The sequence below is a fragment of the Hippocampus comes genome, unplaced genomic scaffold, assembly GCF_001891065.2.
Source record: "Hippocampus comes isolate QL1 unplaced genomic scaffold, H_comes_QL1_v1.1 scaffold36, whole genome shotgun sequence".
Classification (NCBI taxonomy): domain Eukaryota; kingdom Metazoa; phylum Chordata; class Actinopteri; order Syngnathiformes; family Syngnathidae; genus Hippocampus; species Hippocampus comes.
In genome coordinates, this window is record NW_017805695.1 from 6,096,736 (window position 1) to 6,123,700 (window position 26,965).

General features: G+C 44.0%; 3 protein-coding genes across 8 annotated transcripts in view; 1 reads left to right on the forward strand and 2 right to left on the reverse strand.

Moving 5' to 3' along the window:
* ablim1a (actin binding LIM protein 1a) overlaps positions 1 to 1,790 on the reverse strand; it is a 44,553-nt gene extending 42,763 nt beyond the window's left edge. The window contains exon 1 of the mRNA XM_019881956.1: positions 1,173 to 1,790. Within this exon, the coding sequence (XP_019737515.1) occupies positions 1,173 to 1,185 (13 nt within the window). The 5' untranslated portion in view covers positions 1,186 to 1,790. The remainder of the gene's footprint in view (positions 1 to 1,172) is intronic.
* Positions 1,078 to 10,644, forward strand: fhip2a (FHF complex subunit HOOK interacting protein 2). Of its 2 annotated transcripts, none has more exons than XM_019881971.1 (18): positions 1,078 to 1,190; positions 2,084 to 2,238; positions 3,020 to 3,098; positions 4,086 to 4,255; positions 4,475 to 4,579; positions 4,676 to 4,798; positions 5,555 to 5,758; positions 5,842 to 6,038; positions 6,139 to 6,253; positions 6,344 to 6,420; positions 6,501 to 6,693; positions 7,058 to 7,221; positions 7,308 to 7,454; positions 7,540 to 7,630; positions 7,707 to 7,850; positions 8,446 to 8,586; positions 8,685 to 8,788; positions 8,872 to 10,644. In XM_019881971.1, the coding sequence occupies exons 1-18, from the start codon at positions 1,184 to 1,186 to the stop codon at positions 8,981 to 8,983; spliced, it is 2,328 nt and encodes a 775-aa protein (XP_019737530.1). In that variant the 5' UTR covers positions 1,078 to 1,183; the 3' UTR covers positions 8,984 to 10,644. The 2 variants fall into 2 exon arrangements, with proteins under 2 accessions (XP_019737530.1, XP_019737531.1); XM_019881972.1 differs by lacking the exon at positions 1,078 to 1,190 and adding an exon at positions 1,882 to 1,954.
* A 714-nt stretch (positions 10,645 to 11,358) lies between these two features.
* LOC109523089 (serum response factor) overlaps positions 11,359 to 26,965 on the reverse strand; it is a 36,640-nt gene continuing 21,033 nt past the window's right edge. For 2 of the 5 annotated variants that reach the window (XM_019881977.1, XM_019881973.1), the window contains exons 3-8: positions 20,740 to 20,980; positions 16,462 to 16,626; positions 16,135 to 16,245; positions 14,454 to 14,651; positions 14,246 to 14,322; positions 11,359 to 12,985 (exon numbers count right to left, since the gene is read on the reverse strand). In XM_019881977.1, the coding sequence (XP_019737536.1) occupies positions 12,890 to 12,985; positions 14,246 to 14,322; positions 14,454 to 14,651; positions 16,135 to 16,245; positions 16,462 to 16,626; positions 20,740 to 20,980 (888 nt within the window). In that variant the 3' untranslated portion in view covers positions 11,359 to 12,889. Of the gene's footprint in view, positions 12,986 to 14,220; positions 14,323 to 14,453; positions 14,652 to 16,134; positions 16,246 to 16,461; positions 16,627 to 20,739; positions 20,981 to 26,965 lie in introns of all 5 variants that reach the window. The other 3 variants (XM_019881976.1, XM_019881974.1, XM_019881978.1) reach the window with 3 other exon arrangements.

Genomic DNA, 26,965 nt, shown 5'->3' on the forward strand with positions numbered 1-26,965 from the left:
GTGTGTGTGTGTGTGTGTGTGTGTGTGTGTGTGTGTGTGTACAACTGTTACCATAAAAAGCCAGGCTCAAACCATTATGAATCCACCCACAGTAACCTTGAGGTCATGGCAATCTTTGTCTGCCACAGCTCATCCTATCATTCAAGCAGGTCCTCTGACCGATGGATGGATAAGCTGTGGGTTATATCTAACAGCACAACCTTACTGAAATCCATTCCCATCTAACCGCAACAATACCATCCAGCAGCATTGTTTGCAGCTCTTTGTGTCTTGTGACAACCTTGGAAAATGTGATTTATTTTGTAAAGGAACATCAGTACAGTATTGTACCACTTTTGTGCTAAGCACCCGTCAATTCTTCCAATGTCTATACCGCTTATCCTGTTCAAAATCGAAGGGAAGTGGAGTGAGGAGACCTCAGACGAAAAGTGGACTCCACCCCGGACTGGTCCTCAGTTAATCACATGGCATATTTACAGGCACAAAATTCACTTATATCATCGAGCGACATACACCGTCTGTGACTTGTGTGCTTAAGAGCGGCTCTCAAAAGTATCAATGCACCACAAGCAGTCAGCTAAGAGTAGTATGTACTGGGCAGTATGGAACTATGAATCTTGACCTTGACTCACTCAAAAAGAGGGTCGGGCAGTTGCTCCCTCCCGCCACCAGCACTCACACAAGAGCTACCATTGCGCAAGACACTTAGGTGGAATTCCCTCCTTGAATTCTCTCTACTAATATGATGAAGAAAAGTCAAATATGCTGCTGCGTGTGTGTATTGTATACGGATTAATCACAGTTTTTGCTGAGGCAAGAGAAAGTATAGTATGTTGTGATTCTCAGATCACATTCAACATCCACTGACTGAAAGAGCAAATGGGGTGAATTTTGCAAGTGATGATTTCAAATGTCTGGTCTATTTTTAGACATGAGGTTACAAGGTGTAGACATCATCAAATAAATTGAAGGCTGCAGCAGTGTGGTTATTCCAGCTGCAACGATGTAACCTACTTACTTACACAGTCGATGCCTTTGTCACTGCTCCTCTGAAAGATGGCAATGGGTTTATTTCGCAAACAGACCCGTTCTTCAACCCTCTCCTACCCAAAATGAAGAGACCTGCCTCCGCATCAACTGATATGAAGGCTTCTGCGGCATAAGACACTCACCTTTTGCAGACATGCCGGGTAGGACTGTCTTTCTCTGCAGCGATGAACAGAAGACGAGCTCAGTTCAGTCAAACGCGGGGCGTCGCTTCAAATGTTAATGTTTTTTATCTGAACTTGAAGTTTTCGTCAGGCATTCTCAACATTAATTTGAACGCCTGGAAAACGGTGGCTGCTATTTAGCGGACGAGACGGTGGAGATGGCACACTGGCAGCAGGGCGTGTCCGGGAATAGGCAGCATCCTTTTTGATTTGAAGTTTTCCACTATATTAAACTTAATAATGTTTGGCATGGTTAGATCGCTTGCGTTTTATTGAGTATAGCGTCTTCGTAACATTTAAATCAGCCGTATTGTTTCGGGAATTACGGACGTTCTGAGCAATACAAATAATAATGGGTTAACGGGTATTCATGTTTGTCTTTTTATGTCAAATTGTTACATACCTTTTATTTTTTTTTCATTGTCCGTATCGTGTGGACTTGGGCAATTCCAAAACATTTGCACAAACATTTCAACATGTGTTATGAGACTGTATGCGAGTTACGCAAAATGCTATTTCCATTGTTTCTCAAATCTACATTGCTTGGTTGGCAGAAAGACGTCACATAACGCCTTCATCTAATGTTTGTAGCCAAACTGAAAATACTCTTTTGAACGCTTCCCTGTTGCATTTGTATGCATTGCCCGTCGTCAGTGTCAAACTGGCCGCGTGTGTTGTAGTCGAGCGGGTCCTGCTGGTGGGAAACGGGGCTGCCTGGTGAGCGAAGTGCCACCGTGTCCAAAGTGAGCTAGCCTAGCTCGGTTCTCGCCCGACGTCTGGTTGTTTACAGCGGCTGCGCTTATGGCCCGCGAACTTTCGCGGCCAGAAACGTTTTATTGTTTTATTACTTACGACGATTCTCTCGTTTCAAGGGTCGTTATACGAAAGCTCCAATCTGGATCGAGGCGGCAACAACAGGAAGAAGAAGATAGAGGAATTCTCTAGGTCTTCTCGGGAGAAAATAGTTCAGTCGAAGAACAAAATGTTCTCCAAATTTACGTCGATTCTCCAGCATGCAGTGGAAGCGGTGAGTCTTGAGAAAAAACGTAACCCTGCATTAATTTGTGTCTATTTTTTAAACATATTTTACTTGCATTCGGTTATCGAGACCGTCCGTACCAAAACGTCAGCAGTGCTAACGAACTAGCATACGCTAACGAGCGTTTACATCTGCCAGTTTAAGTGGAAATTGGAGCAAGTAATGCACAATGTCAACATTGTTTATATGCTCGGGACATGTTGCAGTTCCTGGACTGCACTTGTCCTTATGGTAATCAGCTGATTGTGTGTAACTAGCTTGGCAGATGGTGCGAGTTAGCCGCTAACATTAGCTGCTTTTAGCGTCCTGCAGCTACGCTCATGTTGCTGCTATTTAGCGCAAGTGAGTTTTATCTTTAGAGTGTTGCAATAGTGAAACATAAGTTTTCCATTGCGCAACTGCAGTTGCACTGCTCTTGAGCAAACATTCGGTGAGGACTTTGACGGCCGTCTGATATGTGACGTGTTTTTTTTTGGGCTGCTTTCAAGTCAGTCGAGGGGAGCTACTTAACGAAACGTTTTCAAACAAAAGTCATCAACTTACTTATTCGGACACAAGATACAAAGCATTCGTTTTGATCAATAATTGTAACTGACCAAATATTTTATGAATACAAATCTACATTACGTTTTTATTTAAGAACAACAACACTATTTTCGGACAAATACTTTTTACTGTCTTATAAAACAGATACACTGTACAGTCTTTGCTCTTGTCAGCTGATTAATGTCAACACGTCTAATTTATTCCTACTGTTTTCTTTTTTCAGCTAGCTCCATCACTACCCCTGCAGGAGGACTTTGTCTATCACTGGAAAGCCATTACACATTATTACATTGAAACGTCAGGTAAGATCTGTCTCAGGCCAAAACCTGATGGCATTATTGACTCAGTAACTAGTTTCTGATTTATTATACCTTTTGGGTAAATGCAGTCATGTGCAGGTTTTGAACATTTGTGTTTGCTTTCTCTAAGGGTCTAATGCTGAAAAGGCAGCACTTTTACCATGAGTAATGAATGTGAAATGCTTGGCATTCTTGGAGTTTAAACCCATGCTGTTGTTTCAGCATATTGCTGTAGTTACTATACTGAAAATATTTTTAAAGTGATTCGGAAAGCAGTACGTTTGGGATCATCTGACTCTTCTCTTGCATGTTTGGGATGATTATTGCTTTTACAACATGTAGGTGCCATGCTGACATCTGCAATGTGGATAAATCTTGCTTTACATGTCAGTAAAATTTGATGCAGTCCGATCTCATTAATATTAAACATGATCCTCAGCTCTCGTTTCCACCCTGTGAACATAGTCTTGATTCTGTACGATTTTGTTGAAATAGTGGTCATTGTGGAGCTTTTTTCTGGGTTTATGTGGTTAGGTTGCATTTGTACTTGATTATGCAATCCTCTGATCAGTTTCTGAAGTGGCGTTCTACAATAAGTATGTTAGTTCACATTTTGCGGTGACAAATGGGGGAAAGTTAAGTAAAGCGTCCATTCTCTTGTTTTGGGGATGGGAGGAAAACAGTTTACAAAGATGATACATTATACAATGGAAACTTTACATGCCAGCCTGCTTCCTGAGCTCCAAGTCAGCTCAGTCGTTGTGGGACACACTGACACACTAGCTCTCCCTTGCTGCATGTTGCAGTTCTTATGTACATATTAGTTTGGCTTTATGTAAAAAAAAAAAAACAAAAAAAAAAAACATTGACTGCTTGTGCTATTTGCTAACGCTAACAAGATTTGACTGAAGCTATTCATAGCGTCACTCGACCAACTTAAGATAATGAACTTGATGCATCTTACCGTTGTACGTTTGTTTCTGCTATCAGATGACAAAGCGCCAGTCACAGACACCAACATCCCGTCCCACCTGGAACAAATGCTGGAAATTCTGAGTCAGGAGGAACTCGAACGGGAGTCTGGGGAGACTGGACCTTGCATGGAGTATCTCCTGCACCACAAGATCCTGGAGACACTTTACACTTTGGGCAAGGCAGATGTAAGACACCCGTGCATTTAAATTCTGTCTTCAAGAGGGAGTTTAACAATAGCAAAATCTCATTGACTGTCCTCATTTTGACAGTTCGATGACTTGATGGATATTTCATAAAACCTTTCAATAATTGATGTTATTATGATGACACAAAGTATTGTGGGATGTTTTCAGAACTTCATATTGATGATAAGTGGTATGTGAAACGAATGGGTTTCCTACTAGTGTCCTCCAGGAATGAAGCAGCAGGTCCTGACCTTCTACACGAAGCTGCTAGCACACATCCGTCAACCTCTCCTGCCACACATCAATGTTCACAGACCAGTTCAGGTGTGATGATTAGCGTTTCCACTCTTTTTTTTTTTTCCATATTGGCAGTTTGCCCAAGCACTGGTTGTGTAACAATTTTTAACCTGTTTCTGCTAGAAACTGATCCGCCTGTGTGGGGACGTACTTGCTGCTCCTACGGAAAACGAGGAGATTCAGTTCCTTTGTATAGTTTGTGCCAAACTAAAGCAGGATCCGTATCTTGTCAACTTCTTCCTTGAGGTAGGTTGTTGTCCCCAGGCAGTCCTCCCTTTATGGCGAGGGTCGGAACTCTCAAAAGTCTGTCACTAATCTACACTAATGCAGTAGAAGTCATAGTCGTCAACATTTCTTAGAGCAATAATTCTCACTCGGTGTGCTGCAACGTTATTATAGTGACAGAAAAACGAATGAAAAAAATAACAAAATCAAATGTAAAATGGAATTGCTTTAAAAAAAACAAACGAAATTAAATCTTACGTTTATAAAACTAACACTAACTGTAGTGAAAATATCCTTTGTTTTCATCTTGATCATTCATGAATTTCAGTATTGCTGTTCGTAAGTACAGAAAAAAGGAAGGTCAAACAGTTTGAGTTATCTTTCACTTTATTCCAAAATATTTTATAATACTTTTTTTTTTTTTGGACCTGAAAAATGCTTTATATATTTAAATAAAAAAAACTAATACTAAAACTAAACAAAAAAAGACACCTAATAAAAACTAACAAATTTGCTCTAAAATCTAATTACAATGAACTAATTTTTTTTAAAAAGTAAAAATGAAATAAAACCGAACTATAATGAAAAATCTAATGCTATTAACCCTGATGTGCTGTGGGAAATGATCAAATTCCACTCAATTGGTCAAATCTATTTTTGTTGATCTATGCTTGCGAATTCCAGTGATGAAGAGGAAAAAATAAATGCTCTTCTGTCTGACGGCAGTAAGTGCACACAGTACTAGACATTTACTCACGTGTGTGTTGTTGTTTCTAGAACAAGGCTAAGAAAAACGAGAACAAGAGTCCAGCTGGGGCGGACGGGCCAAAGGCCGCCGCGTTGGCTCCAGACACGGGTCAAGAACGCGCAGAAGGCAGTGAGGCGGCACAAGCGGCCGCTTCCATCTCAAGTCCAAGCAACAGCAACAACAACAACAATTATAATCTCGTTACCTCGCTGCTCAACCTTACCAAGAGTCCCGTGAGTAAACACACCGTGTAAGTCACCCTTCGGTGTTGCCAGACTTTGTTTTGGGATTTTGTATCCGCTTGTCCATTGTGCAGGATGGCAGGATTGTGGTGAAGGCCTGTGAAGGCCTCATGCTGCTGGTCAGTTTACCCGAACCCGCTGCTGCCAAGTGCTTGACTGAGAACACTGAGCTCTGTGAGCTTCTGACCGACAGACTGGTCACCCTCTACAACGCCCTTCCGCCCTCCATGGACCCTTTGGACATCGAGACAGTGGAGTCCATCAACTGGGGGTAGAACCATCTTATTTATTTGTTTATATACAATGTCAGTTCAGTTGTATAAGAATATCCCGATTATTTTTTTTATTTTTATTTTTTTTGTTCTTTTCAGTCTTGATGTATATAATGGGAAGGAGGATGCTGCAATGTTTGCGGGAAAGAGGCCTCTCATCTCCTTCCTTTCGTGGCTGGATTATTGCGACCAGCTCATTAAAGAGGCTCAGAAGGTCATTTTGCTTGCCGCGTGAGGATGTGTCACTTTGCCGCTTGACTCGACTTGACTTGGCAGAAACAAGTTTTGTTTTTTGTACTTCCAGTCGGCGGCCTCTGTGATGGCCAAGGCGGTGCGCGAACGATTTTTTGTTGGTGTGATGGAGCCGCAGCTTATGCAGACGTAAATCCTGTCATCACTCGCCCCCGCTTTGCATTCCTCTGTCATGATTTGCTTCTTAAAGCCCGCGTTCTCAATCGTAGGTCCGAGATGGGCATCCTCACCTCCACGGCCCTGCTCAACAGGATCATCAGGCAGGTGACGTCCGAGGCGCTGCTTCAAGAGATGGTGCGCTTCCTCCTGGGGGACGAGAGCGAAGCCGAGACTCCGTCTACCATCGCTCAGAATCCCGTCAGGCACAGGCTCATCGAGCACTGTGACCACCTTTCAGACGAGGTCACCGTCACGTTTTATCGTTCATCTGTCAACCATTATGAAGCTTTTTCATTGTGGTTGCTTTCTTTGTTGTCAGGAATGCATTCTTCTCATTTGACTTGTTCCAAAATCACCACCTGCCTGTGTAGAAAAAAACCCAAAGCGTTGCTGTGACTCATGTTGTCAACCAAAAGCACACAAATAATATCTGACAAAGCCACCGCGCGCACATTGTCCTCGCACAAATGCAGGATTAATTATATCAGACGTTTGCGACAGCCTCTGTCGGCTTTCTTTTCTTCTCAGGAAGCAAACGTCGGGCACGTTGCTCTTGCGCCACGCCGACAACTGAACGGCTCTTCTTCTCCTCCCCAATCACTTGCAGATCAGCATCATGACTCTGAGGCTTTTTGAGCAGCTCATCCAGAAGCCCAACCAGCACATCCTGCACAGTTTAGTGCTGCGGAACCTCGAGGAGAGGAACTACCTGGAAAACAAACCTCCCGAAGAACGAGAGCCCATTGAAAACGGGCAGCCTCATGACGCTGTGTAAGGACCCTGTTAGAATGTCAAATATGTGGTGAAATAATTATTCATGGTTGAGGTGAATGTTCAGTAAATATTTTTGTGTGCAGAGACCTGGAGGAGGATCCGCTGTTTGGCGACGACCTCTCGCCAGACAGCAGGTTGCCGTCTTCCGATTGGCTCAGCCCGTCTCCGTCGCACAGTCCGGACCACTCCAAGTCTGAGGGGAAAACGGAAGTTCACAAGATCGTCAACAGGTCCGCCATCTGCTCGACACGCTCGCCGCTCGCTCGCCGTTGATCTTCTTTTGCGTTTTAATTTGTCCGCCATCGCCGCTTGCAGTTTCCTGTGTTTGGTGCCCGACGAGGCAAAGTCGTCGTACTTTGTGGAAGGAAGTGGCTATGACACGTACCTCCGAGACGCGCACAGACAGGTGACCTCTCAAGAGTCCATCATCATCATCATCACCAGAAGAGCACATTCTAATGCCGACGAATGGGTGTCCTTAGTTCCGAGACTATTGCGGCATCTGTCTGCGCTGGGACTGGAGAGGAAGCCCCAAAGCCTTTGAGAAATGCAACTTGGAACTCCCCTTCTTTGAGGGCCACTTCCTTAAGGTCCTCTTTGATAGGATGGGGCGCATTCTAGATCAGGTCAGTTTGGGGATGTACTTTTTTTAAAATTTTTTTTTTTTTTATTTCACCACTAGTAATCTTAGTGGTGTTAGTACTATCAGTATTATTATAGACCTTATCAAGGTAGACTTTTTTTTTTGTGTTCTTGTATTGCATCTCATTAGATTCTGTAAGTGTATCTAATGAAGTTTCTATCTGTGCCCACCACAGCCATTTTTGACGTCATAATTCCACAATGAGGGTTAAATAAAACGACTGTCATTCACGCCAGTCTGCTTGACCGGACTTCTCTCACCGAAAATGTTAATATGATTAGGCCCGACCAATTTTTTTGTAATGAATTAAAATAACTTCATTTTTGGTCCCTTAACATTTACAACAATACAAATACGAATTACAGGTAGACCATTTGACTGTTTTACATGACTTTATCTTTTCCCTATGCTGTAATGTGTAAAAAAGAAAAATCGGGCAATTTTTGTAGGCTGAACAGAGCTAATACCGGCTGATGAATCGGTGAGGCCTTCGTTAAAAGCACTTTGCCCAGCTCACGCCCGGTATGCTAAAACTTGACCACTTAGTCTTGAACTCCCGTTTGCTTTGCGTCTCGCAGCCGTATGACGTCAACCTGCAAGTGACGGCGGTGCTTTCCAAACTGTCTTTGTTACCGCACCCCCACCTGCACGAGTACCTGCTGGACCCCTACGTCAACTTGGCTCCCGGATGCAGGTCTTTGTTCTCTGTTGTCGTCAGGGTAAGTTTAACCCATTTGTTTCAAGGATCTTTCTGGAGTCTTAACATGTCATGTGTTTGCAAGAAGGGCAAACCTTGTGTGTTTTTTTTTTTTGTCAGGTCGTGGGGGACCTCATGTTGAGGATTCAGCGCATCCCCGACTTCACCCCCAAACTGCTGCTGGTGAGGAAGAGATTGTTGGGTCTGGAGCCCGAGGGCATCACGTACGTACGGCGTCTTGGCGCAAGCGCTCGCTCGTCTGTCGCTCAAACGAGCAGTCGTATTTTGATCCCGTCTCTCCGACCAGGATCGACCACGTGACTCTCCTGGAGGGGGTGATCGTGCTGGAGGAGTTCTGCAAAGAGCTGGCGGCCATCGCTTTTGTCAAATACCACGCCACCGCCTCTACGTCGCCATAACGGCTCGCCCGCTCTTCTTGACGCGACTGTCGGGACTTGATGGGCTGTGTGTTCCTGAGGTTCAATACTGCCCATGCAGCAGAGGAACAAGACTGAAGATGGGCAACCTCTGCGTGTTCACTTTCACTGCCCAGCCAACCATCCTCCTCCTCCTCCTCCTCATCATCATCATCATCATGATGGATGTTTTGTGTGTGGGACAAAAAGATGCGTGTATTTATTTGCAGCCATGGATGCCATCGCCTTAGTGTGGAAGCACACCATTTTTGTTTATGGAGCATTTTTATCTTTCGTGTTTTCCATGCTTGAAGACATGCAGTTAACATTGTCCTTTTAAAATGCCAAGTCCTCTTATTTATTGATTTGCTTTCTTTTTAAACCATCATGGTATTTGGATGCTTTTAATGCAGTCGACGGGCAGATGATTTATTTCCTTCATCCAAAACGAAGCTTCATCGTCATCCAAAGAGTTCACCATCCAATGTGGTGTTTAGGAGCCGGCGGACTTTTGCACATGCACTTGTTACATTTTCGCTTACATTTGTACAAAGATACAAGGCCTCTCTCACCGTTCCGTTCCCCACCCCGAGCCACTGAGCTCCTCTATGTTTCTATGCCTTCTTATACAAACGTGTATTTAAAAGCAGTGTTGTGTCTTGGATGACCCAAATGTGTACTATATTGTTACGTATTCTTTGGCCAGGTGTAGGTTGCTTTAAATCAACATCTTACCACACTTCTTTTGGAGTACTTGATGAGAAACTTCAAGATATTCCTCCATGTGTCTTTGGTGTTTGATTCATTTTGAGATTCGTGTTTCAGCCCTTGTGTGGGAAGGTTTGAGAGAGATTTGTGTTGGTCTCTTTTGGTCTTGACCTGTTGATGGAAGTGCTTGAACAGTCACACTTGCACATTTGTATTTCTTCACACTTGCTCATTATGTAAATAACACAAAAGTTAATCTGCCCCCCCCCCCACTCTTAACCCCCCAAAATAGTGTATCACAGGAGTAATGTTCCTATTTTGCAGGACTTGCCTTTTTTCATGCAACTTTTATAATCAGCCATCTTACCAACTTTGTGTGTTCAGTATATTGTATGTGTACAATAGCAATATAGAAGGATACTACCTGGTGTCAAAAGAATGCCGCGGCATTATTTTCTTTGTTGGAAGAGAGCAGAAGGCTAATTGGCTGAGTTCTCCGTGACATGTGATGCCTTAGTACTTCTTTCTCGTCATCTATTTGGTTACATCAGCTCACTTTGTCATGGCCGTGACTGATCTCGTTTGCTTTTCTTCGATGTTGACCGGTCACTACTGTTCTCAGAGTCTTTCTGCTTCTTTTCCAACAAGAAGCAGGGGAAGCCTTGTTTCTTTTTTTTTCTGTCTATTTTCATTTGTGCAATGCAAACGTGAGACATATGGTGCATGATCTTCCCTCCTGGTGCTTCACTGAGGATTTGAGAAAGCAAGCCTAATGTGTTCTCACCCACTTTATTTCTCCCTTATGAGCAATCTTGACTTCAGTGCTGTTGGGACAATGCGCTCTTGTTCAACTTTCTCCATCTGAATAAAAGATGTATTCCAACTGGGTTCATTCATGTTTGATCTTGTTTTTATTACAAAATATCTGTACAATAAAAACAAAACATACTCCTGTATTACTACGGAGAGTCATTTTTGTTCACCGGTACTGGGTGCTGAACACACCTGTGTCAGAACACATCGCGAGGGGGAAAAAAAGTTTTTTTTTTTTTTTGGTAGTAAACTTACTACCGGTACCTTCAATGTTACACATGTGGAACTGTGGCTTAGCTGAGCAAAGCTTTTTAAGGTGTCTTGCAAAAAAATTTAAAAATGTAATAGTACAAAAATCAGTCCGGGAAAAGAGGCACTATGGTGCTTTAAAAAAAAAAAAAAAAAAGACATTTTGATCAGAGATGGCCTTATTTGTCCCTAAATGTATTTTTTTGACTGATTTGAAAAAAATATATATACCGGTAGTCTTTCCTTTTTCCTAGCACATCAGGTTTTTGAGATATTTTCATTGTTAAGTTTGACCGACAAAAGCTTGTATGATACTGACTCTCCCATGCATAATAATTTTTAATTGATGTTTCAGAAAAAAAAAAATCCCATCTGTTGCTGAAGGCTAATTCATAAATATATCAATCCATTATCCGATTTTACATATATTGTTATATTACCCTGAAAACGATGTGCTAGATTAAAAAAACAAAACAAGGGACCAGTGCAAAAAATCATCTAGAAATGTTTACTTGCATCTCTGATTCAAAAAAAAAAAAAAAAATGTCACCCAATGAATTAAAAACCCACTGGTGATACAACAATGACACTGAAAATGACCACTGCAGTTTGACTGAGAATCAAACAAATATTTAATTGCAATATTGAAGCTGTGTTGCTGTCGTGTCTTTGAACGTCCAGCAAGTAAGGCAGCACATTTTGCAGCAGCGCGTGTTGTGATGTCACAACTTTGACAAAAGAATCCATCTGAATTTAAATAAGGATCAATATTAAATACCTACCCCTAATTAACAGTGGAACCTCCAAAGTTAAACTTACCACAATTTGCATTTCAACTAAAAGTTTCTGGAGAAAAAAGTGGGCATTTCTGAAATTATTACGTCACGCTCAGTGAGCAGCTAAAGCATCAACAACGCATTTTTTTTTTTTTTTAATTGGAAAAGGAAAAGTGTAAAGGGCAACTGAAATGCAAACAATCAGACTGCTCAACACAATGTGGGCATGATTACATTGCATATTACCGGTATATTATTTTTTTTTGCAAGCAGATTCCAATAAATAGTACAGAAACTACCAGTGAAACACGTCAACAAACATTCGTTACTTTGCAGCTACTCTGCATCTTCAAATGGTGAGTAGTTTTGCTTTAATGTAGTTTTAGAGATGTTTGAACTTGTGTGTAGGGATGTTAAAATGTGACATAAGACGTTGCCTGTCGTGTACATTTAAAGCTTTCAGAATGGCAACCGTTTTGAGTTGCATGAACGCGATCCGTCCATCCAATCACAACAATTCGCATGATGGATTGGGTTCAACATTGAAGGTTCCACTGAATGTTGTGCGATAGAGTTTGGTGTACGCACTGTCCACACTTGTCCAATTTAATTGTGGTTCTGTGCAATCAGATTCCTATGAATGTCCACCAACAGTCTGCACTCCACGTAACAATGTGTCCTCACCCCCACATGACAAACCTGCTTGAGTCTTTGTGAAGCAGTCATGTAGTAGAACAGCATGAAAAGCATTTTCAAATATTTCCCAAACAGTATACATGTACAGATTCACTTCTTGGTGTCATTGTCATGTACATACAAAACCACAACATAAAAAAAAAAAAAAACAAACAAACAAAAAACAAAACAAAAAAAACCTCCATGCCGTTACACAAAACTAAACCAGGTTAAAAATATGAGTTGTTTGCTTTTTTTTTTTTTCATCTTTAAAAACTATATACAGATTAGCAAGTCATAATTCTCCATTGACACACACAGACGCGCGTGTGTGTGTACATTCATACAAACGTCTTTGGCTGGCGTGACACTTTGTGACCCCCAACTGAGTGTTCATGTAATTGTATCTTCAAAAACAAGCAATAAAAAAAAGTGCACACGCACGCACACACAAAAATACCATCTAATGACATCGAAAATAGGATTCTGATGACACGTGTAGTGATATACTTCCTATGCATTTGCGAATATATAGATATATGTATATATATACATACCAAAACATACGGGCGAAAGGTCAATTCACACACAGGCCCTTGATTGTGTGTTTGTATGTAAGGTCACATTGAGAAGTGTGATGTAGGAAGGCATCAATAAATAAAGAGAAAGACGCTCTCGCTTGCCTCCATCAGTCACTTTTGGAGTTTTGCGCCGCGTCCAAGTTGACCACCTGCAACTCGGTCAGGTTAGTGCTGCTGCCGCTCGACTGGGGCCCAATCACCATCTGGAATGCAAACACAGCCGAGGCGTGAACCTGGGCACTCGCTAAGCAGGGACTTCATTAGGTACGCCTGCCCGACGCCAGGACGTTCAATGAGGGCTTGGCATCATCGGACTGACGGCTGTTTCTCAGTTTGCCGAGACTGTTAAACATCAGCTCCATGTTTGAATTTCCCGTCGAATTTGTTTTGCACTCTATTTCTGGGCTAATATCTGTTTATAAGAAGTGCTTACGGCAGGGCTGGGCAAAGATTTGTACTTAAAGGTCCCGTTTGAGCTTTAAAATGGTCATATGATTTTGAAAAAAAATTAAAAGGTGTATTTTTTTCATAATTAAATAATTCTCATTTTTATTATTCATGAATATATATAAATTATAATTGATTGATTATCATATAGAATAAAAAAGTATAGATCATAATTTCTGTATTCTTTGTTCAAGGAAAAACCTTGTAATTATGTATTTACGTAAATTAAAAGATGGGGGGGGGGGGATGAATACATTTTGACCAGCCAATTGTAGGAGGAAAACCCCCCACAAATTCGAGCAAACATATAAGACTGTTAATAATGGAACCGCCCAGTAAGTACGAATGGGCCGTATGTGGCCCCCAAGGGCACACTTGGCTCCCTGGCTGCTTTCAAGTAATGCGAATATAAAGAAATGCATTGCATATTTGAAAGGCCAGCACGAGTGAAATATTAGAAACAGCTCTCAGTATGATGCAGCGCAGCCTTACACAACAACATCCACGTTAAGAATACACATTGTTTGATTCAGAACAACAACACGTTGTCACGGATAAAAAATGATTAATATTATGATCGTTAAAATTGTGCAGGTGCACCGAATGTGATGTAAGTTTGTGGATATCTATTTCTTATACGGAAGGAGTCGCTGACGAGGGTATAAAAAAATGGATCTGGTTATTTTTGTACAAAAGTAGCGCAAATATATTTTTGGTGCTTCAAGTGAACATTTCCCTGCAGCCACACAAACACGGGGAGACCATGCAAACTGCACACAAGGGAGGTCTGTGCCCACATTCGAACCCTGAACCACAGAACCGCGCGGCAGACATGCTCACCACTGACCCAAGTGCTGCCTATCAAAACACATTTATGAGCCTGACTGCACGACATTGGCGGAACGTGGTGGCAGGTGACGCCCGCGTGCTCTGTTAATGGGTGGCGAGGTCACGTGACATGCGGGTTGCAGAGGGAAGAGCAGAGTTTCACTTGTGAAATGCAGATCTTGCCGTACTGGGTGAAGTTGCACCGCCGAGACGGGGATCTGCACTGTTCCTGGAGGGGCCGTGAGGAACACTTGCGGGACAGACGCTGCCAGGGGGGGAGCAAGAGAGAGAGGAAGACCCTTCAGTTGTCGCGCTTGCATCAAATCAATGCTAAAAGGGCTTTTCTTTCGTACGCAGGTGCACGTGTGTGTGTGTGTGTGTGTGTGGTTGTTTTACCTGCTTCGTGGGCTTGCGCGTGGGAAACCTGCATGGCCGACGTGCCCTGGGAGAAGGCGTTGAGCACGGCGAGCCCCCCGTCAGCCAGCGCGGGCGTGGATGCGTACATCACCGTGTGGGGGCTGGGGTACATCATGTGACCGGCCACAGACGACGGCACCGTTGAGGTGACGATGGTCGCCGGGAGACTCACCGTAGCTGACAGAAAGATGCGCTAACTATTATAACTAGCTAACTATAGGACAAAGTGCGTGCGCACACGCGTGTGCAGTTAGCCGCCAGGAGGTGGCGCTTATTTTCAAATAAAACAAGTCTAGGCATCCTTTTTTTGGGCTTGTCCTAGTTCGGCCCTCTTGGGAAATGAAGTATATCTCAATGGACTGCGGGCTCAAGGGCGAAGAGTTCTTTAAAACAGACAGGTTGAGAAAAAACAAAGTGTGAACCGGTCAGTCTAATATGCAAACTGGCAACAATGATTTACTTTTTCTCATGTCATTATTTAAGTTCATCCTCATGAACCAACTAATGACCTTATTCAAACGAATACAAATTGTTAAGTGTAAAATTGATCATGGATAGGGTATCCCCCCCCCCAAAAAAAATTTGCAGACCAAAAATTTTTACATATGAAAAAAAAAAACAACTCACATTTTTGCAGAATGGACAGAAGCAGATCACGATTTTGTATCGACTGTTTTATTCGAACTGGCCTATGTCTTCCTCCTAGAATTTCTACTCTGTGAGAGAATCACTTCTACACTAATGTAAATGGGGGGGGGGGGGCATTTTCAAATTTGAGTCTTGAGGTGGGAAGAAAAACAAAATGTTCAAGAAGACATTAAGAGGTAAGTCATAACTTGCACACATGATTGTTGTTACAAAATAAATATAATGACAATATCATCACGTTCATTAGAGGGGACATATTAGGGACAAGTGATTTTCTAAATTGCTTGTACACAAATACTTTGCCGTTGCATCTCCAGAGTGCCTTGCCCGCTCATCCGGCGTGAAATTAAACAACCAAATGGATCTTTTCTGGAAATGTGTACTGCGGTTCTGAATTTTGCAAACTGTGACATTCGCAGCTAATTCACGTCATTTACATCATAACTGCCCCCACACTGAGTTTCTCAGTGCTCCCCTGCCACTTTCAATCCACAGCCAGACGAGACTGTCTAAAACACTTTCACATCCAACCTCATAGCGCTGCTTTGCATTTTTGTTGCATGCGCCGATTAGCATTAGCCAACAGTGTTCGCTCTAATGAGTGGCATGTACATACAGCAAGTGGTGGTTTGGTCATTGCATCTGTTCCATGATGCACCAAATACACGGACTACCGCACTAATGGCTAAGTGTACGAAGCACTGACTCCACAAGCGAAAGTGTAACCCTTGATTTGTGGGGTCTTTTGACGAACCTGACTTGGGTTTCATTTATTTCTCTTTAAATAGTCAAAATAATGCCTGTCTTCTTTAAGTTTGCATTTTATTACCGGATTGTCCTTCACTTACTGACAACATCGACCTATGGGAAACATGCAGCCCACTCAGTTTCTTTTGTTTAATCTAGCCTACCAAAGCATTTACATTATTGAGAGTCCCGCAATACTTCTTAGGGTTGATGTGGCCGTTTCCCCCTCCAAAGTGGTTAGGTAAAATGTATGTACTCGATATACCCGTGGAGTTTGTAGAGGTGTGGGACATCTCGGGGCTGCTCTCACTGTTGGAGATGGTCTGGGTGTTGGGGTGAACCTGAATGGCCTGGAGCTGCTGAGGGACACCCGCCCCTGGTGATAAGACACACACAGGAAGTCACGCAACTGAGCAACAAGACAACAAACAAACCAGAACATGAGAATCGCCGTCGTTGTGCGTTAGATGAAGCCTTGTGAAGAATTTAGACGCCTGATTGCGAGCCAGGCAGCGAATCGGGGCAGCAGCAGTGGTGGTTAATAGCACGGTAGTAGTCGTAGTAGGATTGGTGGCAGGCCAGAGCAGGTCACCTGTGAGGGAGACAGCAGCAGGGAAGCGGAAGACGGCCTGCTGGCCCTGCTGAGGCTGAGGGGCGGCGGTCAGAGTCTGACCATGCTGCCCCTGGAGAGTCAGGGAGTGCTGCTGCAGCTGGCTCAGAGGAATGGTGGGGGTGCCGGGGGGGAGAGGAGTGCCTGCTGAAGGAGGCAGCCGCACATACTCAGACACACACACGCACACACACACGCACGCACACACAGAACAGAGTGGCAGAGGACTGAATGTGAGAAAAGGCTGCTGTGTGGAGAAAGGCACACTTCAGAGAGACAGAAGCCATACAGATGAGATCACAAAGCAGTGCCCAATCACCACACAGAAGGAAATCAACACGAAAAATATCACGAAGAAATGTATTTTTGTCCATGAGTACGTTGTGATCAGGAAACTTAAATACTGAACTCGTAAAACGGCATAGTGTACAGTTCAGTCCCGCGTATTTGCAATTCAGCCTTCACGGATTTTGTTTTTTCGCTATTGACCATTTTTGTGCCCAAGCCAAAGGAAAAACAGTATTGCTTGGCAATAACGGCATTGCTTTGGCACCATCTTGGTACAAAGGAACTGTGTTTACATGAGTTGAAGAGCTTAGTTTAGACAAATGCCATGTTATGGCATCTACGGGCAATTCCGAATGTTTTGTTAGGGCGATTCCTGGCAGATTTTCACTATTTGTGGCTGGGCACCGTCCCCATGGCCAACTAAAACGCTATTCTATTTTATTCTCGACTAGCAGGGGAACACCCTGTGAATAAACGCAAAGTCACACATTCAGTCATCACGCTGAGGAGATTTGATACTATATTCTCCAAGCCCGTTCCTTATATAACACAGTTTGAGATTCAGCGTCATCCAACGGGGCCTACAAATAAGCTTCAACAAACAGTTTCTGGCTACACTGAGTTGCATTCCTTATGTACTATGAAGCTCAGTTATGCAAAGGTTGGTTTCGCCAGTACAAGAAAAAAACAACAACCTCTCAAAGCAAAATGATGGTGCTTTTCAGGTTTAGTATTGTTTTCGCATCACCAATAAAAATCAACATCAAGTGTCAACAACCTCTCAAAGCAAAATTATGGTGCTTTTCAGGTTTAGTATTGTTTTCGCATCATTTTAGTGCTGTAACTATCGGCGCGCACACACATGCACACGCGGCCCAGCATGACATTGAGTGATGAGAGTCAGGTGAGAGTCGCGCCATTTATTTGAATGCCGCATGGATGGGTTTTTAAATTTCTCTCGTTTATCCGACCCAGGTACAAGACAGCGATGATGCCATTATGCACTTGAGCGCCTCTGCACAAACTAATTGGACCTAATACAGCAGCCACACGAAGATTTCCCTCCCAGAAATTTAATAACGCAATGAGGGATTCATTTTTAAATTATCTGCGGTGGCTTGCTAATGCGGTATATTTCGACACTCTCTCTCTCTTGACAGAAATAAAAAACTGGGCATTATTATTATGAGGGCTGATTTTTTATTTTTTACGATTAGAGTATTAGACGTCATTCGTTGAGTGAAGCCACAGCACCTTTTGACACGGAGACATAAAGTTATCGTAAAAAAGGCATTTTGTAGCAGCTTGATGATTCAAACAATCCGTTGCAGTACATGTCAGAAAATAATACATATTTGGGATCTCCCTCTTCTCTTCTTCACGTGCATAATATGTGCAAATGTTCCACAAGCGTTTCGCAAATTTGTTCAGATGTGTGACACCCTCACATTTAGTCACATGCTCGTCAAAAAGGTGCTAAGCTTGGGTGTGTTGTTCCACATGCTAATGTTATAAAATAACAGGTGGCACAGTGCGGACATTGGAAGGGGTGTTGGTGTGGCCGTGAGTGATCATGTCAGGGAAGGTTGCAGGGGAGGAAGAAGCAAAAAGACCGAAGAAGGAACAGGAGCAGCATGGCTATTATTGCGCTAGCAGTCCCAATGATATAGCGACCACCATGTGACTGTTCGGCTGTGGCAGAAGACCACAGCTACCAAGTGACGCGGACAGCGGCACCGACAGTCTGACACCATAGAGGAAGGGAGGCGATGACCATCTAAGCATGTTCTACACGTTTCTGTACTAACTGAAGCGGGGTCATGATATGCAGTTAAATTCTGCCTCTAAACAAACATTATGCAATGATACAAATATTGCCTTTAGCAATACAGTTACATGTTTCAAACAACTGCATCACCATTTTGAACGGTTCTCAAAAACGGGTATTTAAATGCGTTGTGTACATACATCTACTGATGCCTATCTGGACACATCATCAGTGATGTATTCCTGAGATCATAGGGCGTTTCGGGTCTCTCAACATCATACGCCCTCCCCCAGGTGACCCAACCAGGGCTGATCAGACCCCAGCTTGTGTCCAGATGGCTAACTAGCTACCATGACTCCATGGCTCCCCTCTTTTGAGCCACAGCCATCTTGAGGCTCTCTCAGCCGCATCAGTGATACTGCGTATGGCTCTCCTCTTTCTCTCTCCCTCGATGCCGAAACTGCTGAAGGCTCTGGCCAAAGAACGGGCTGCAAATCCTCTGCATCCAACTTCCACGGGGAAACACCTTGCTCTCCAACCAGCCTGCTGACAATTGCTGACCAGTCCTGCGTACTTGGAGAGTTTCCTCTCAAAGGCCTCTTCCAAGCGATCTTCCCACGGGACTGTCAGCTCCAGCAGGACAGCTTGCTTGGTGGACTCAGACACAAGGACAATGTCTGGTCGCAGAGTGGTGACTGCAATATGGCTGGGGAACTTCAGCTGATGTTCAAGGTCCACCAACAACTGCCAGTCTCTTGCAGACGTCAGAATGCCTGCAGAGGATGTTCTTCTGGCAGGAGTTGCCGTGTCCCCAGCTCTGACAAAGGCAATGGTTTTCTTGGAGGGTCGGAACTGCTTTGCCCACTCAAGTCCTGTGCTGATGGCTTCAGCGATGGTCTTAAGGACTTGGTCATGCCTCCACCTGTACCGTCCATCTCCAAGTGCCCTTGTACAGCAACTGAGGATGTGTTCCAGGGTTCCTCGCTTGGAACACAATGGGCATGCTGGTGTCTCTGCTATGCCCCATGTGTACAGGTTTGACGGGCTTGGCAGCACATCATACACTGCCCGGATAAGGAATTTTATGCGTTGAGGCTCGGCTTTCCAGAGCTCAGCCCAGGTCACTTTCCTCTCAACCGCATTCTCCCATCTCGTCCAAGCTCCCTGTTGCTTCATTCCCACTGCCTTGCAGGTTCTCGTCTCCTCCACTGCTGCTCTCACCTCCTCCTGAACAAGATGTCGCCCTTCCTTCCCCTTGGTGTTCATTTGGGGGGTTGGAAAAGATCCTAGCCCAGCTCGACCTCGTGTGACCACTCCCACCAGGCTCCTGTGACGCAGCCTTGCATCTGCCTCTTGAACTGCTTCCTCTGCCTTCCAATTCCTGCCAGTCCTCACTTGGATCCCTGCTTTAGCCACCATCGGATCACTTGAGTCCCTGTACTGAACCACTTCTCTGGCTCTCGATACCTTGAATTCCTCCTCCAAGGACTTGAAGGGCAGTTGCAGTTTGTTGGTGTTCCCGTAGAGTGCAATGCTCTCTCACGTCGCCGCCTCCGGAGCAATACAGTTACATGTTTCAAACAACTGCATCACCAGAGGATGCACATTAGATGGGCAAGCCCATCGGTACGTTAAATAGGCCCTCCCAGTTTTTCCTTCCGCTGCCAACAGAAAAAGGAAATGTCCGGAATCATCGCTGGGGAAGCCGATTGGCACCCCCAAATTGAAGTGTGCCCGCCCCTCAAAGTCCTGAGTCAAACTCTCCTGAGTTTTACTGGGAAAAACATCGACATCTAGTTCAAAACCAAGCCGCAGTTTCACCAAGTATATTTCCTGTCATCACAAGCCATGATGCGTAGCTGAATATTCATGACAAATTTTAGGCCGTGTTCTGCAGCCCTCGCTCCCAGGCCTATTGTGCCCCCCTCACCTAATTATTCCTGTATGAGAGTGGATATCAAAAGGCTGTGAGTGTGTGTGACTAGCTTTGAAAGGCGTGATGTAAACAGCCTGACAAGTGAAGCACGACTGGCCCGAGATGACGCTCGAGATGTTGGCAAGGTTCCATTTAAATTCGAATCAGCTAACCACGCAGTCACTCGGCCAAACGCGTCTGTGCGAGTCACAGGGACTACGTGATGCATAAATAAATAAATCAAAAAAATATCAAGAAAACACACAAACAACAGAATGCTTCGACCTACCAGGCATGAAAGTGAAGCCACCAGGTATTTGCATCACGCCCGTAGAGGTGCCGGTGGTCTTGAGGACAGTCCCGTTGGCGCTGACGCTGGTGCTGGCGGAGACGGGCGCCAGGTAGTTGGTGATGGGAAAGTTGGGCCCGCTGCTCACCTGCATGCTGGTGGAGGTGGTGGGCACGGTGGCCTGGGCGCTGCTGGTACCGCCTGGTAGGCCGGCTACTGTGAACGTGGGTTTCAAAGTATCCTGAGGCAACAGATAGAGAAAATACCAGTTACATCATCTCCGGCAAAGGAAACAATATTGAAAAAAAGGACATCTTGAAAGCTTTGATTCACCTCGTCTTTGAGATTTAGTTCATACTTACTCATTTTCACACTTGATTTGGTGAAAACAAACAAAACAATTTTGATTTGGAATGACAATTTCTGAGACGAATGTGAACATTATCACACAGGTGGACCCAGACCACTTGAGGAGGCGGGTCTCATTTGGCTGTTCAATTCAGTTCAGATCAAGGGTGAATGCTGCACAGACCCAGACAAGCCTTAAAAAGACACAAGAAAGCGTTGGCATGCATGCATGCATAAATAAAATCATCAGTTCAACTCAACATATTCCATGCATCCCCCCTGTGGCAATAATCTCTCTGTAGGTGAACTCATGAAATTTTTTCTTAAATACATTTTATAAGCTCTCTTCAGGACATGCCAGCTGTTAAAAATACCCCCTTTAGAAACACACGCATACGCACACGCACACAAAGTCATATACTAGAAGAGAGTATTGCTGTTGTGGAATCAAATGAATCCATTCAAATCACCTTTCTGTAACGAAATTAATTGATATTCCCTAAGAAACAAAAGAACCTTTAATGTAGAACTTTAATGTATAAAACTATAAGCCGAACGTCACGGAAACAACTGTAATGTTGCACGTGTGCCTTTGCGAGCTGTGGCCTCCACTCCATACATTCTCAAAATGTGAACTGTGAAGTTGAGATTTGTGAAGATGGGGATGGATAGCATGTTGGCTCAAAATCTGCCACAGTACATGCAACTGATGACCGGTAACTAGTGAACAGTCCAAGGTGTACTCACCCCTTGACTTACAATAAGTCGGTGTATGAAACGAGTGCATGGGTGTACAAATGGAGGTTGCATTTTTGTCCTGCTTCTCCACACAGTGTGGTCGCAGCAGACATTCACTTGTGGGGAACTACAATAACAACCTTAATGGGGCTTTTCCTCCCAAAAGCAGCTGGATGCATGGAGGCGAGTAAGCGGTGGAGGGTTTAAAGTAAGCACGATAATTTCAAGAATCAATGGACGGGCGGCAGGGACCAGACGTGACACAAACAAGGTACAGACTGGAACCTCTCTAATTGCAGCCACATGTACAACTACAAGTTCACTCTTTTGCTTGGCAAAAACAAAAGTTGTCAGTTGCGATGTGGGTTCAACTGAACGACTATCCCGGATGGTTTGGGTTGTTGTTCATTCATCCATTATAATAGTTGAGTTCAGCCGCATTCAAATATACCGGAGTAACAAAAAAGCATGTTATGTTGCCATGACAACCTTGACCACTCTAACATCCCTACAAAAGGCGCAAATGCACACACAACGTATGATTGAATGACGCTTGACCACACAGTATGCTAATGTGAAAATCCATTGATGAGCAGAGCAGGATGTGTTGCTGATTGAGCTGCACAAGAGGAGACGATTGGATCCGACTGTAAATAAACAAGCTAGTTTCCATCACCTTGTAACAGTCAAGTGAGAAGACATCGGAAGGAAATGTACAATAAAAGTGCAACATGAGAGTGCAAACACAGTGTGCCACCACCTTGTTGCCTTTTGCTACTTACACATTCACAGATTCTTTTTTACTTCTGTTATTCACTGTAAAACACCCATCTTTGCTATTTTTGTGCTTTTTCCGCAACACCATAAGATGCCACAAGATGGCACCAAATCCCTGTCAAGCAGACAGCATGGCTGGCCTCCTTATCTATTCGACAAGGCTTTGGCGCATCCTGTTGCCAAGGAACCAAAGTGGTGACTTCACCTGCAAGTTTAATTTCTTCTGTGACTGAGCTCTTCATTCAATTTACTCATGCAATAACGCCTTTACCTAACTTATGAGTTTTTTGAAATACGAGCACGTTGCTCAGCCACTTTTTTGCTCTGACTTGCAAGAAAAAGCTTGAGAGCATGGCACCATACAATGGCGTTGAACTCAACTCAAATCACAACAAGCGGCAGTTGGACAACTGTTCAAAAAGGAGGCTTCGAGATGTATAGCGCCACTCCCTCTTGAGGTTTACCGTCAAACTCAACACGAAACAACAAAAATCCCACAATGTATATTTAAAATAACTTTGCCGTCATCCACTATCTTAAACAAAGTAAAACGCCAGGAAGGGATAACGACGACAGATAAACGCTCAAGGACTGACCCATTTTATTGCTAAGGGTAAGGATTAATCAATGCTCAAGATCAGATTTGATGCATTAATGCAGGGGTGGCCAACCTGCGGCTCGCGAGCCGCATGCGGCTCTTTGGCTGGTTCAATGCGACTCCTGGACTTTCACACGACAAGCGTTGAAAACGCCTCGGCGGTGGCAATACCATTCAAACGACGGCGCTAAATATACAGAACGTACTACGTCAGCCGAACATCGATCCCGTTACTTGATTGACATAGAGGGCAACCAATCAGATGACTGAATCAACACTCATGCGCAAACAACGGTGCTAAGCGCTAAGCTAGTCAGCGAATTACCTCTGATGTTAAGGCAGAGGTGCCCAATACGTCGATCACAATTGACCGGGAGCCAGCGGACTGGTCCCAAGTCAACCGCAAGGGGTGGAAGGAGGGGATTTGTGTGTTTGTGTCTTTAGCTTTCGTTCATGTTCAGGCCGTTCTGGCTGTTGCTCATCGTGCGCGAGTGCATGGTTGGGCGCCCGCGCGTGAGTGCGTGCGCATGCGCGAGGACGGGATGCCCATGTCTATGTGGCTCTTTGCAGGAACACAGTTAAAAAAAAAAAATAGCTCTTTGTGTCTGACTGGTTGGCCACCCCTGCATTAATGTATTACTGTAACACGTGCTCTGGTAGTAATTGACTTGGCAGTGGTGTGGAACTACATGTCAAATGGACATTATTTTAAAATACCGTACTATTGTTTTCTTTTTTAGCTTGAAAGGAGGGAGAAAATGCTTCTCAGTCTACACGGAGCAATATTTTCTTTGCAAGAGTCTTTCATACAGTTCATGGACTGAATCTCAAGCAAGAGACGTGTCTGTTGGGCCCTGCCAGTCATTGCCATCTTTTCCGTCATTAAAAAAAAAAAATCTGGAAACTGTCTAGTCAATAACTTGGAACACACTGTAAACTGCCTGCCCATAAATTAAGAGTCGAATCACACAACTATGCCATTTTCTACATGCCATGAGCTGCAGATGTCAGAAAATGTGTCTACTGTGTAAGTCATTCATTCAGATTTTGATTTAAATCAAGTTTTTCCATCCATGACAGCCATAATCTGTGGAACCACAATGGCTTCAAAGCCAAGACTTTACAGTGTGGTTGGGTGCACCAATTTGCAGGATTCTCTAATAATCAACACATAAACAGACACAATATCGTTACACGGTAGCAGTTGGCTAGCAGAGCCATCAGCACCAGAAAGCCCATAAGCCAAAAGTTCCTGATAACCATGCATTCAACATCCCGTTGTAACTGTGGCTCTAAAATTGGCTTGGCAGTCTCATCTTGCCCTGGGTCGAACTCTGTTTCAAACAGACTGTATACGGCTGTTCCTACCACGGTGCACATTTCGTAATCGTTACGGTAAGGCAAAGCCGTATTCACGTCGCCACACGCTGCAGTAAAGGGGCGGAGTGAGCTCATTTGTGTGTGACAGGACAACGCCCCCCAAAGCGGCTGCTCTCAACAGGACTGAGGAGTGTACTCTTTGGGAATTTTGACTTTGAAATTATAAATACAACTGGGATCTGTTTTTCATTTGTGTGACTCATAATAGCGCAATAAGTTAGCCTCGATATAGCAAAGCCTCGATAGAGAGAATATTAGGGGGATACATTGTATTCACCACCTGCCTGGTACTTTGTGGTCCAACGTAACTCACCCCTTATTTGCCCTTTGCTTATGAAATTGTTCGAGGGGACTTTCCGAGCTGAATGGCAATTCTGACCCTAAAACGTGGTCATATTCTCTGGAGAGAAGGCTCGGCTTGAAGCAAGTTGTGGCCCCATCCACTGAAAGAGCAGCGACCGTCAAGCTTAGCAAACTGGACCAGGTTAAGCAGAGAAAGGAGAACAGCATCAACCTGAGCGAGTGAGTTGGCTGCAGTTTGACTGACTTAAAGGCATCCAGCCTGGCTTTTTAGCCAATAAGAACCACACAGACAGGGGGATCTCATCTCTTCATCACCGAGCTTCCCTGACCACAATGGCTAAACACGTCGGTGCTTGTATTTGATGGCACTCAGAAGATTAATAATTAATCAGTCGGCCTTCTCACACTCCTGACGCACACATAGCTGCACATGTGTGTTCTGCTGTGAGTCACTACACGTATACACAAGCGACGTGCCGAGTGTGGAGTCCATCTGCAGATCTTGGCTCTCCTTGGGGCCTCTGACAGTCCAAGGTCCTTTTAACTGCTTTAGTTAGAGTTAGTTAAACAGCAGCGGGAAAACGGAACAGGGGAGGGGCCTGACAAAGAACGACTTGCCGTTGTCATGTCCTAACTTAAAAGCAACAGTACAGTAATTCATCGACTACTTGCGATTTAAGCAGCCAGGAACAATTAGTCTTGGAGCTTTAGTTTGACATAAAGTGGTGACTGATATAATCATGCAGCTGGACAGTTATTAACCAATTATGATGATAAAAATGAAGTAGGAGGTGAACGAGGAGGTGGTGTACCAGGAGAGCTTCAGTGTGGTGACCGTGGCATTTATCGCACCCCCTCACTGCCGTTGTGCCACAGAATGTGTGTGTGTGAGCGTGTGACCAAGCTGTCTGGGCTGCAGGGACAGGAGTACAAACAGCTGAGGGTACCGACAGCTGGCGGGAAACCCGAGCACCTCGCAGGGGGAATTAACCCCATGCTGGCGAACAGAGGACCCCCGAGAAAAAAAACGAGCATAACCTGAGGAAACGCTTATAAGACCGACAGCAACCTCGTAAAAATGTTGTAAAAATGTGTATACTGACACCACAGAACAATTTAATCACGTGTCGGTTTCTGCAATTAGTTTTTCTTTGTCTACAACAAATTTGCCTTCCGTTCCAAATGTCCAACCAAAAGTGAATGCTCGAACAACTATGAACTGCTCATTTCGTGTTTTTTTCCCCTCCCCATAAAGATGGCGGCCACTTGTCAAGTTGTTACTATAAGCCATTTTTTTTTTAAGGGTAATGTGAGTTTGAAATGAAAAAGCGTTTTGGGGACAGTTTCACTAACTATAGTAAGTCAATCAGTAATACTGTATCAGCAATTATATATATACACCTTTGGGAGGGTGGCATGAATTATATGTGTGTAAGTTTAATCATTTGGAGTCTTCGTCATTGGGGGCATGGGCCTCAATCTTGTGAATAGAGAGAGATGCAAACACATGCTTTGCTGTCAGAAATCCTGTTTCGTTGACCACACTATCAGTGCGACCTACATAGTTAGTGTTAATTGGCCCAACTGCTTTGTTTGACCATGTGTGGACTGTTCAACATGCCCATCTAGTCATGGCACAGCCTTTTAGTTAACTGTCAAGATAGTGCATGGTAACCGCCACAATGTTAGAGAGTGCATCATGCAGAGGATTCAGCTCATTTCTAAATGTGCACACCTCAGGTTCACTTCCTGTCTACTTTAATGCTCGACTACAGCGGGAATCATTGAATCCGACTTTTATGCAACTTGGGAAGGTGGTAAATTTACAGCTTGACTTAACCACTCGTCTCACTAAATAATATGTAAGACAGTGAGCCAAGGACAAGCTGAGATAAGTCAGCTTGGATGGCCAAGGTGAAAGAGGTTTTGGTCTGGGTCAGGAATATGATACAGTCAGAAGTGCACGTGAACAAAAAAATATTACATTACGAATATTAGAATGCTGAACTAGAAAAAAAAACAATTCACCAGTGTCCACTGAAAACTGTGTACACTGGAACCCAATCCTCCAGAAGTTGTACA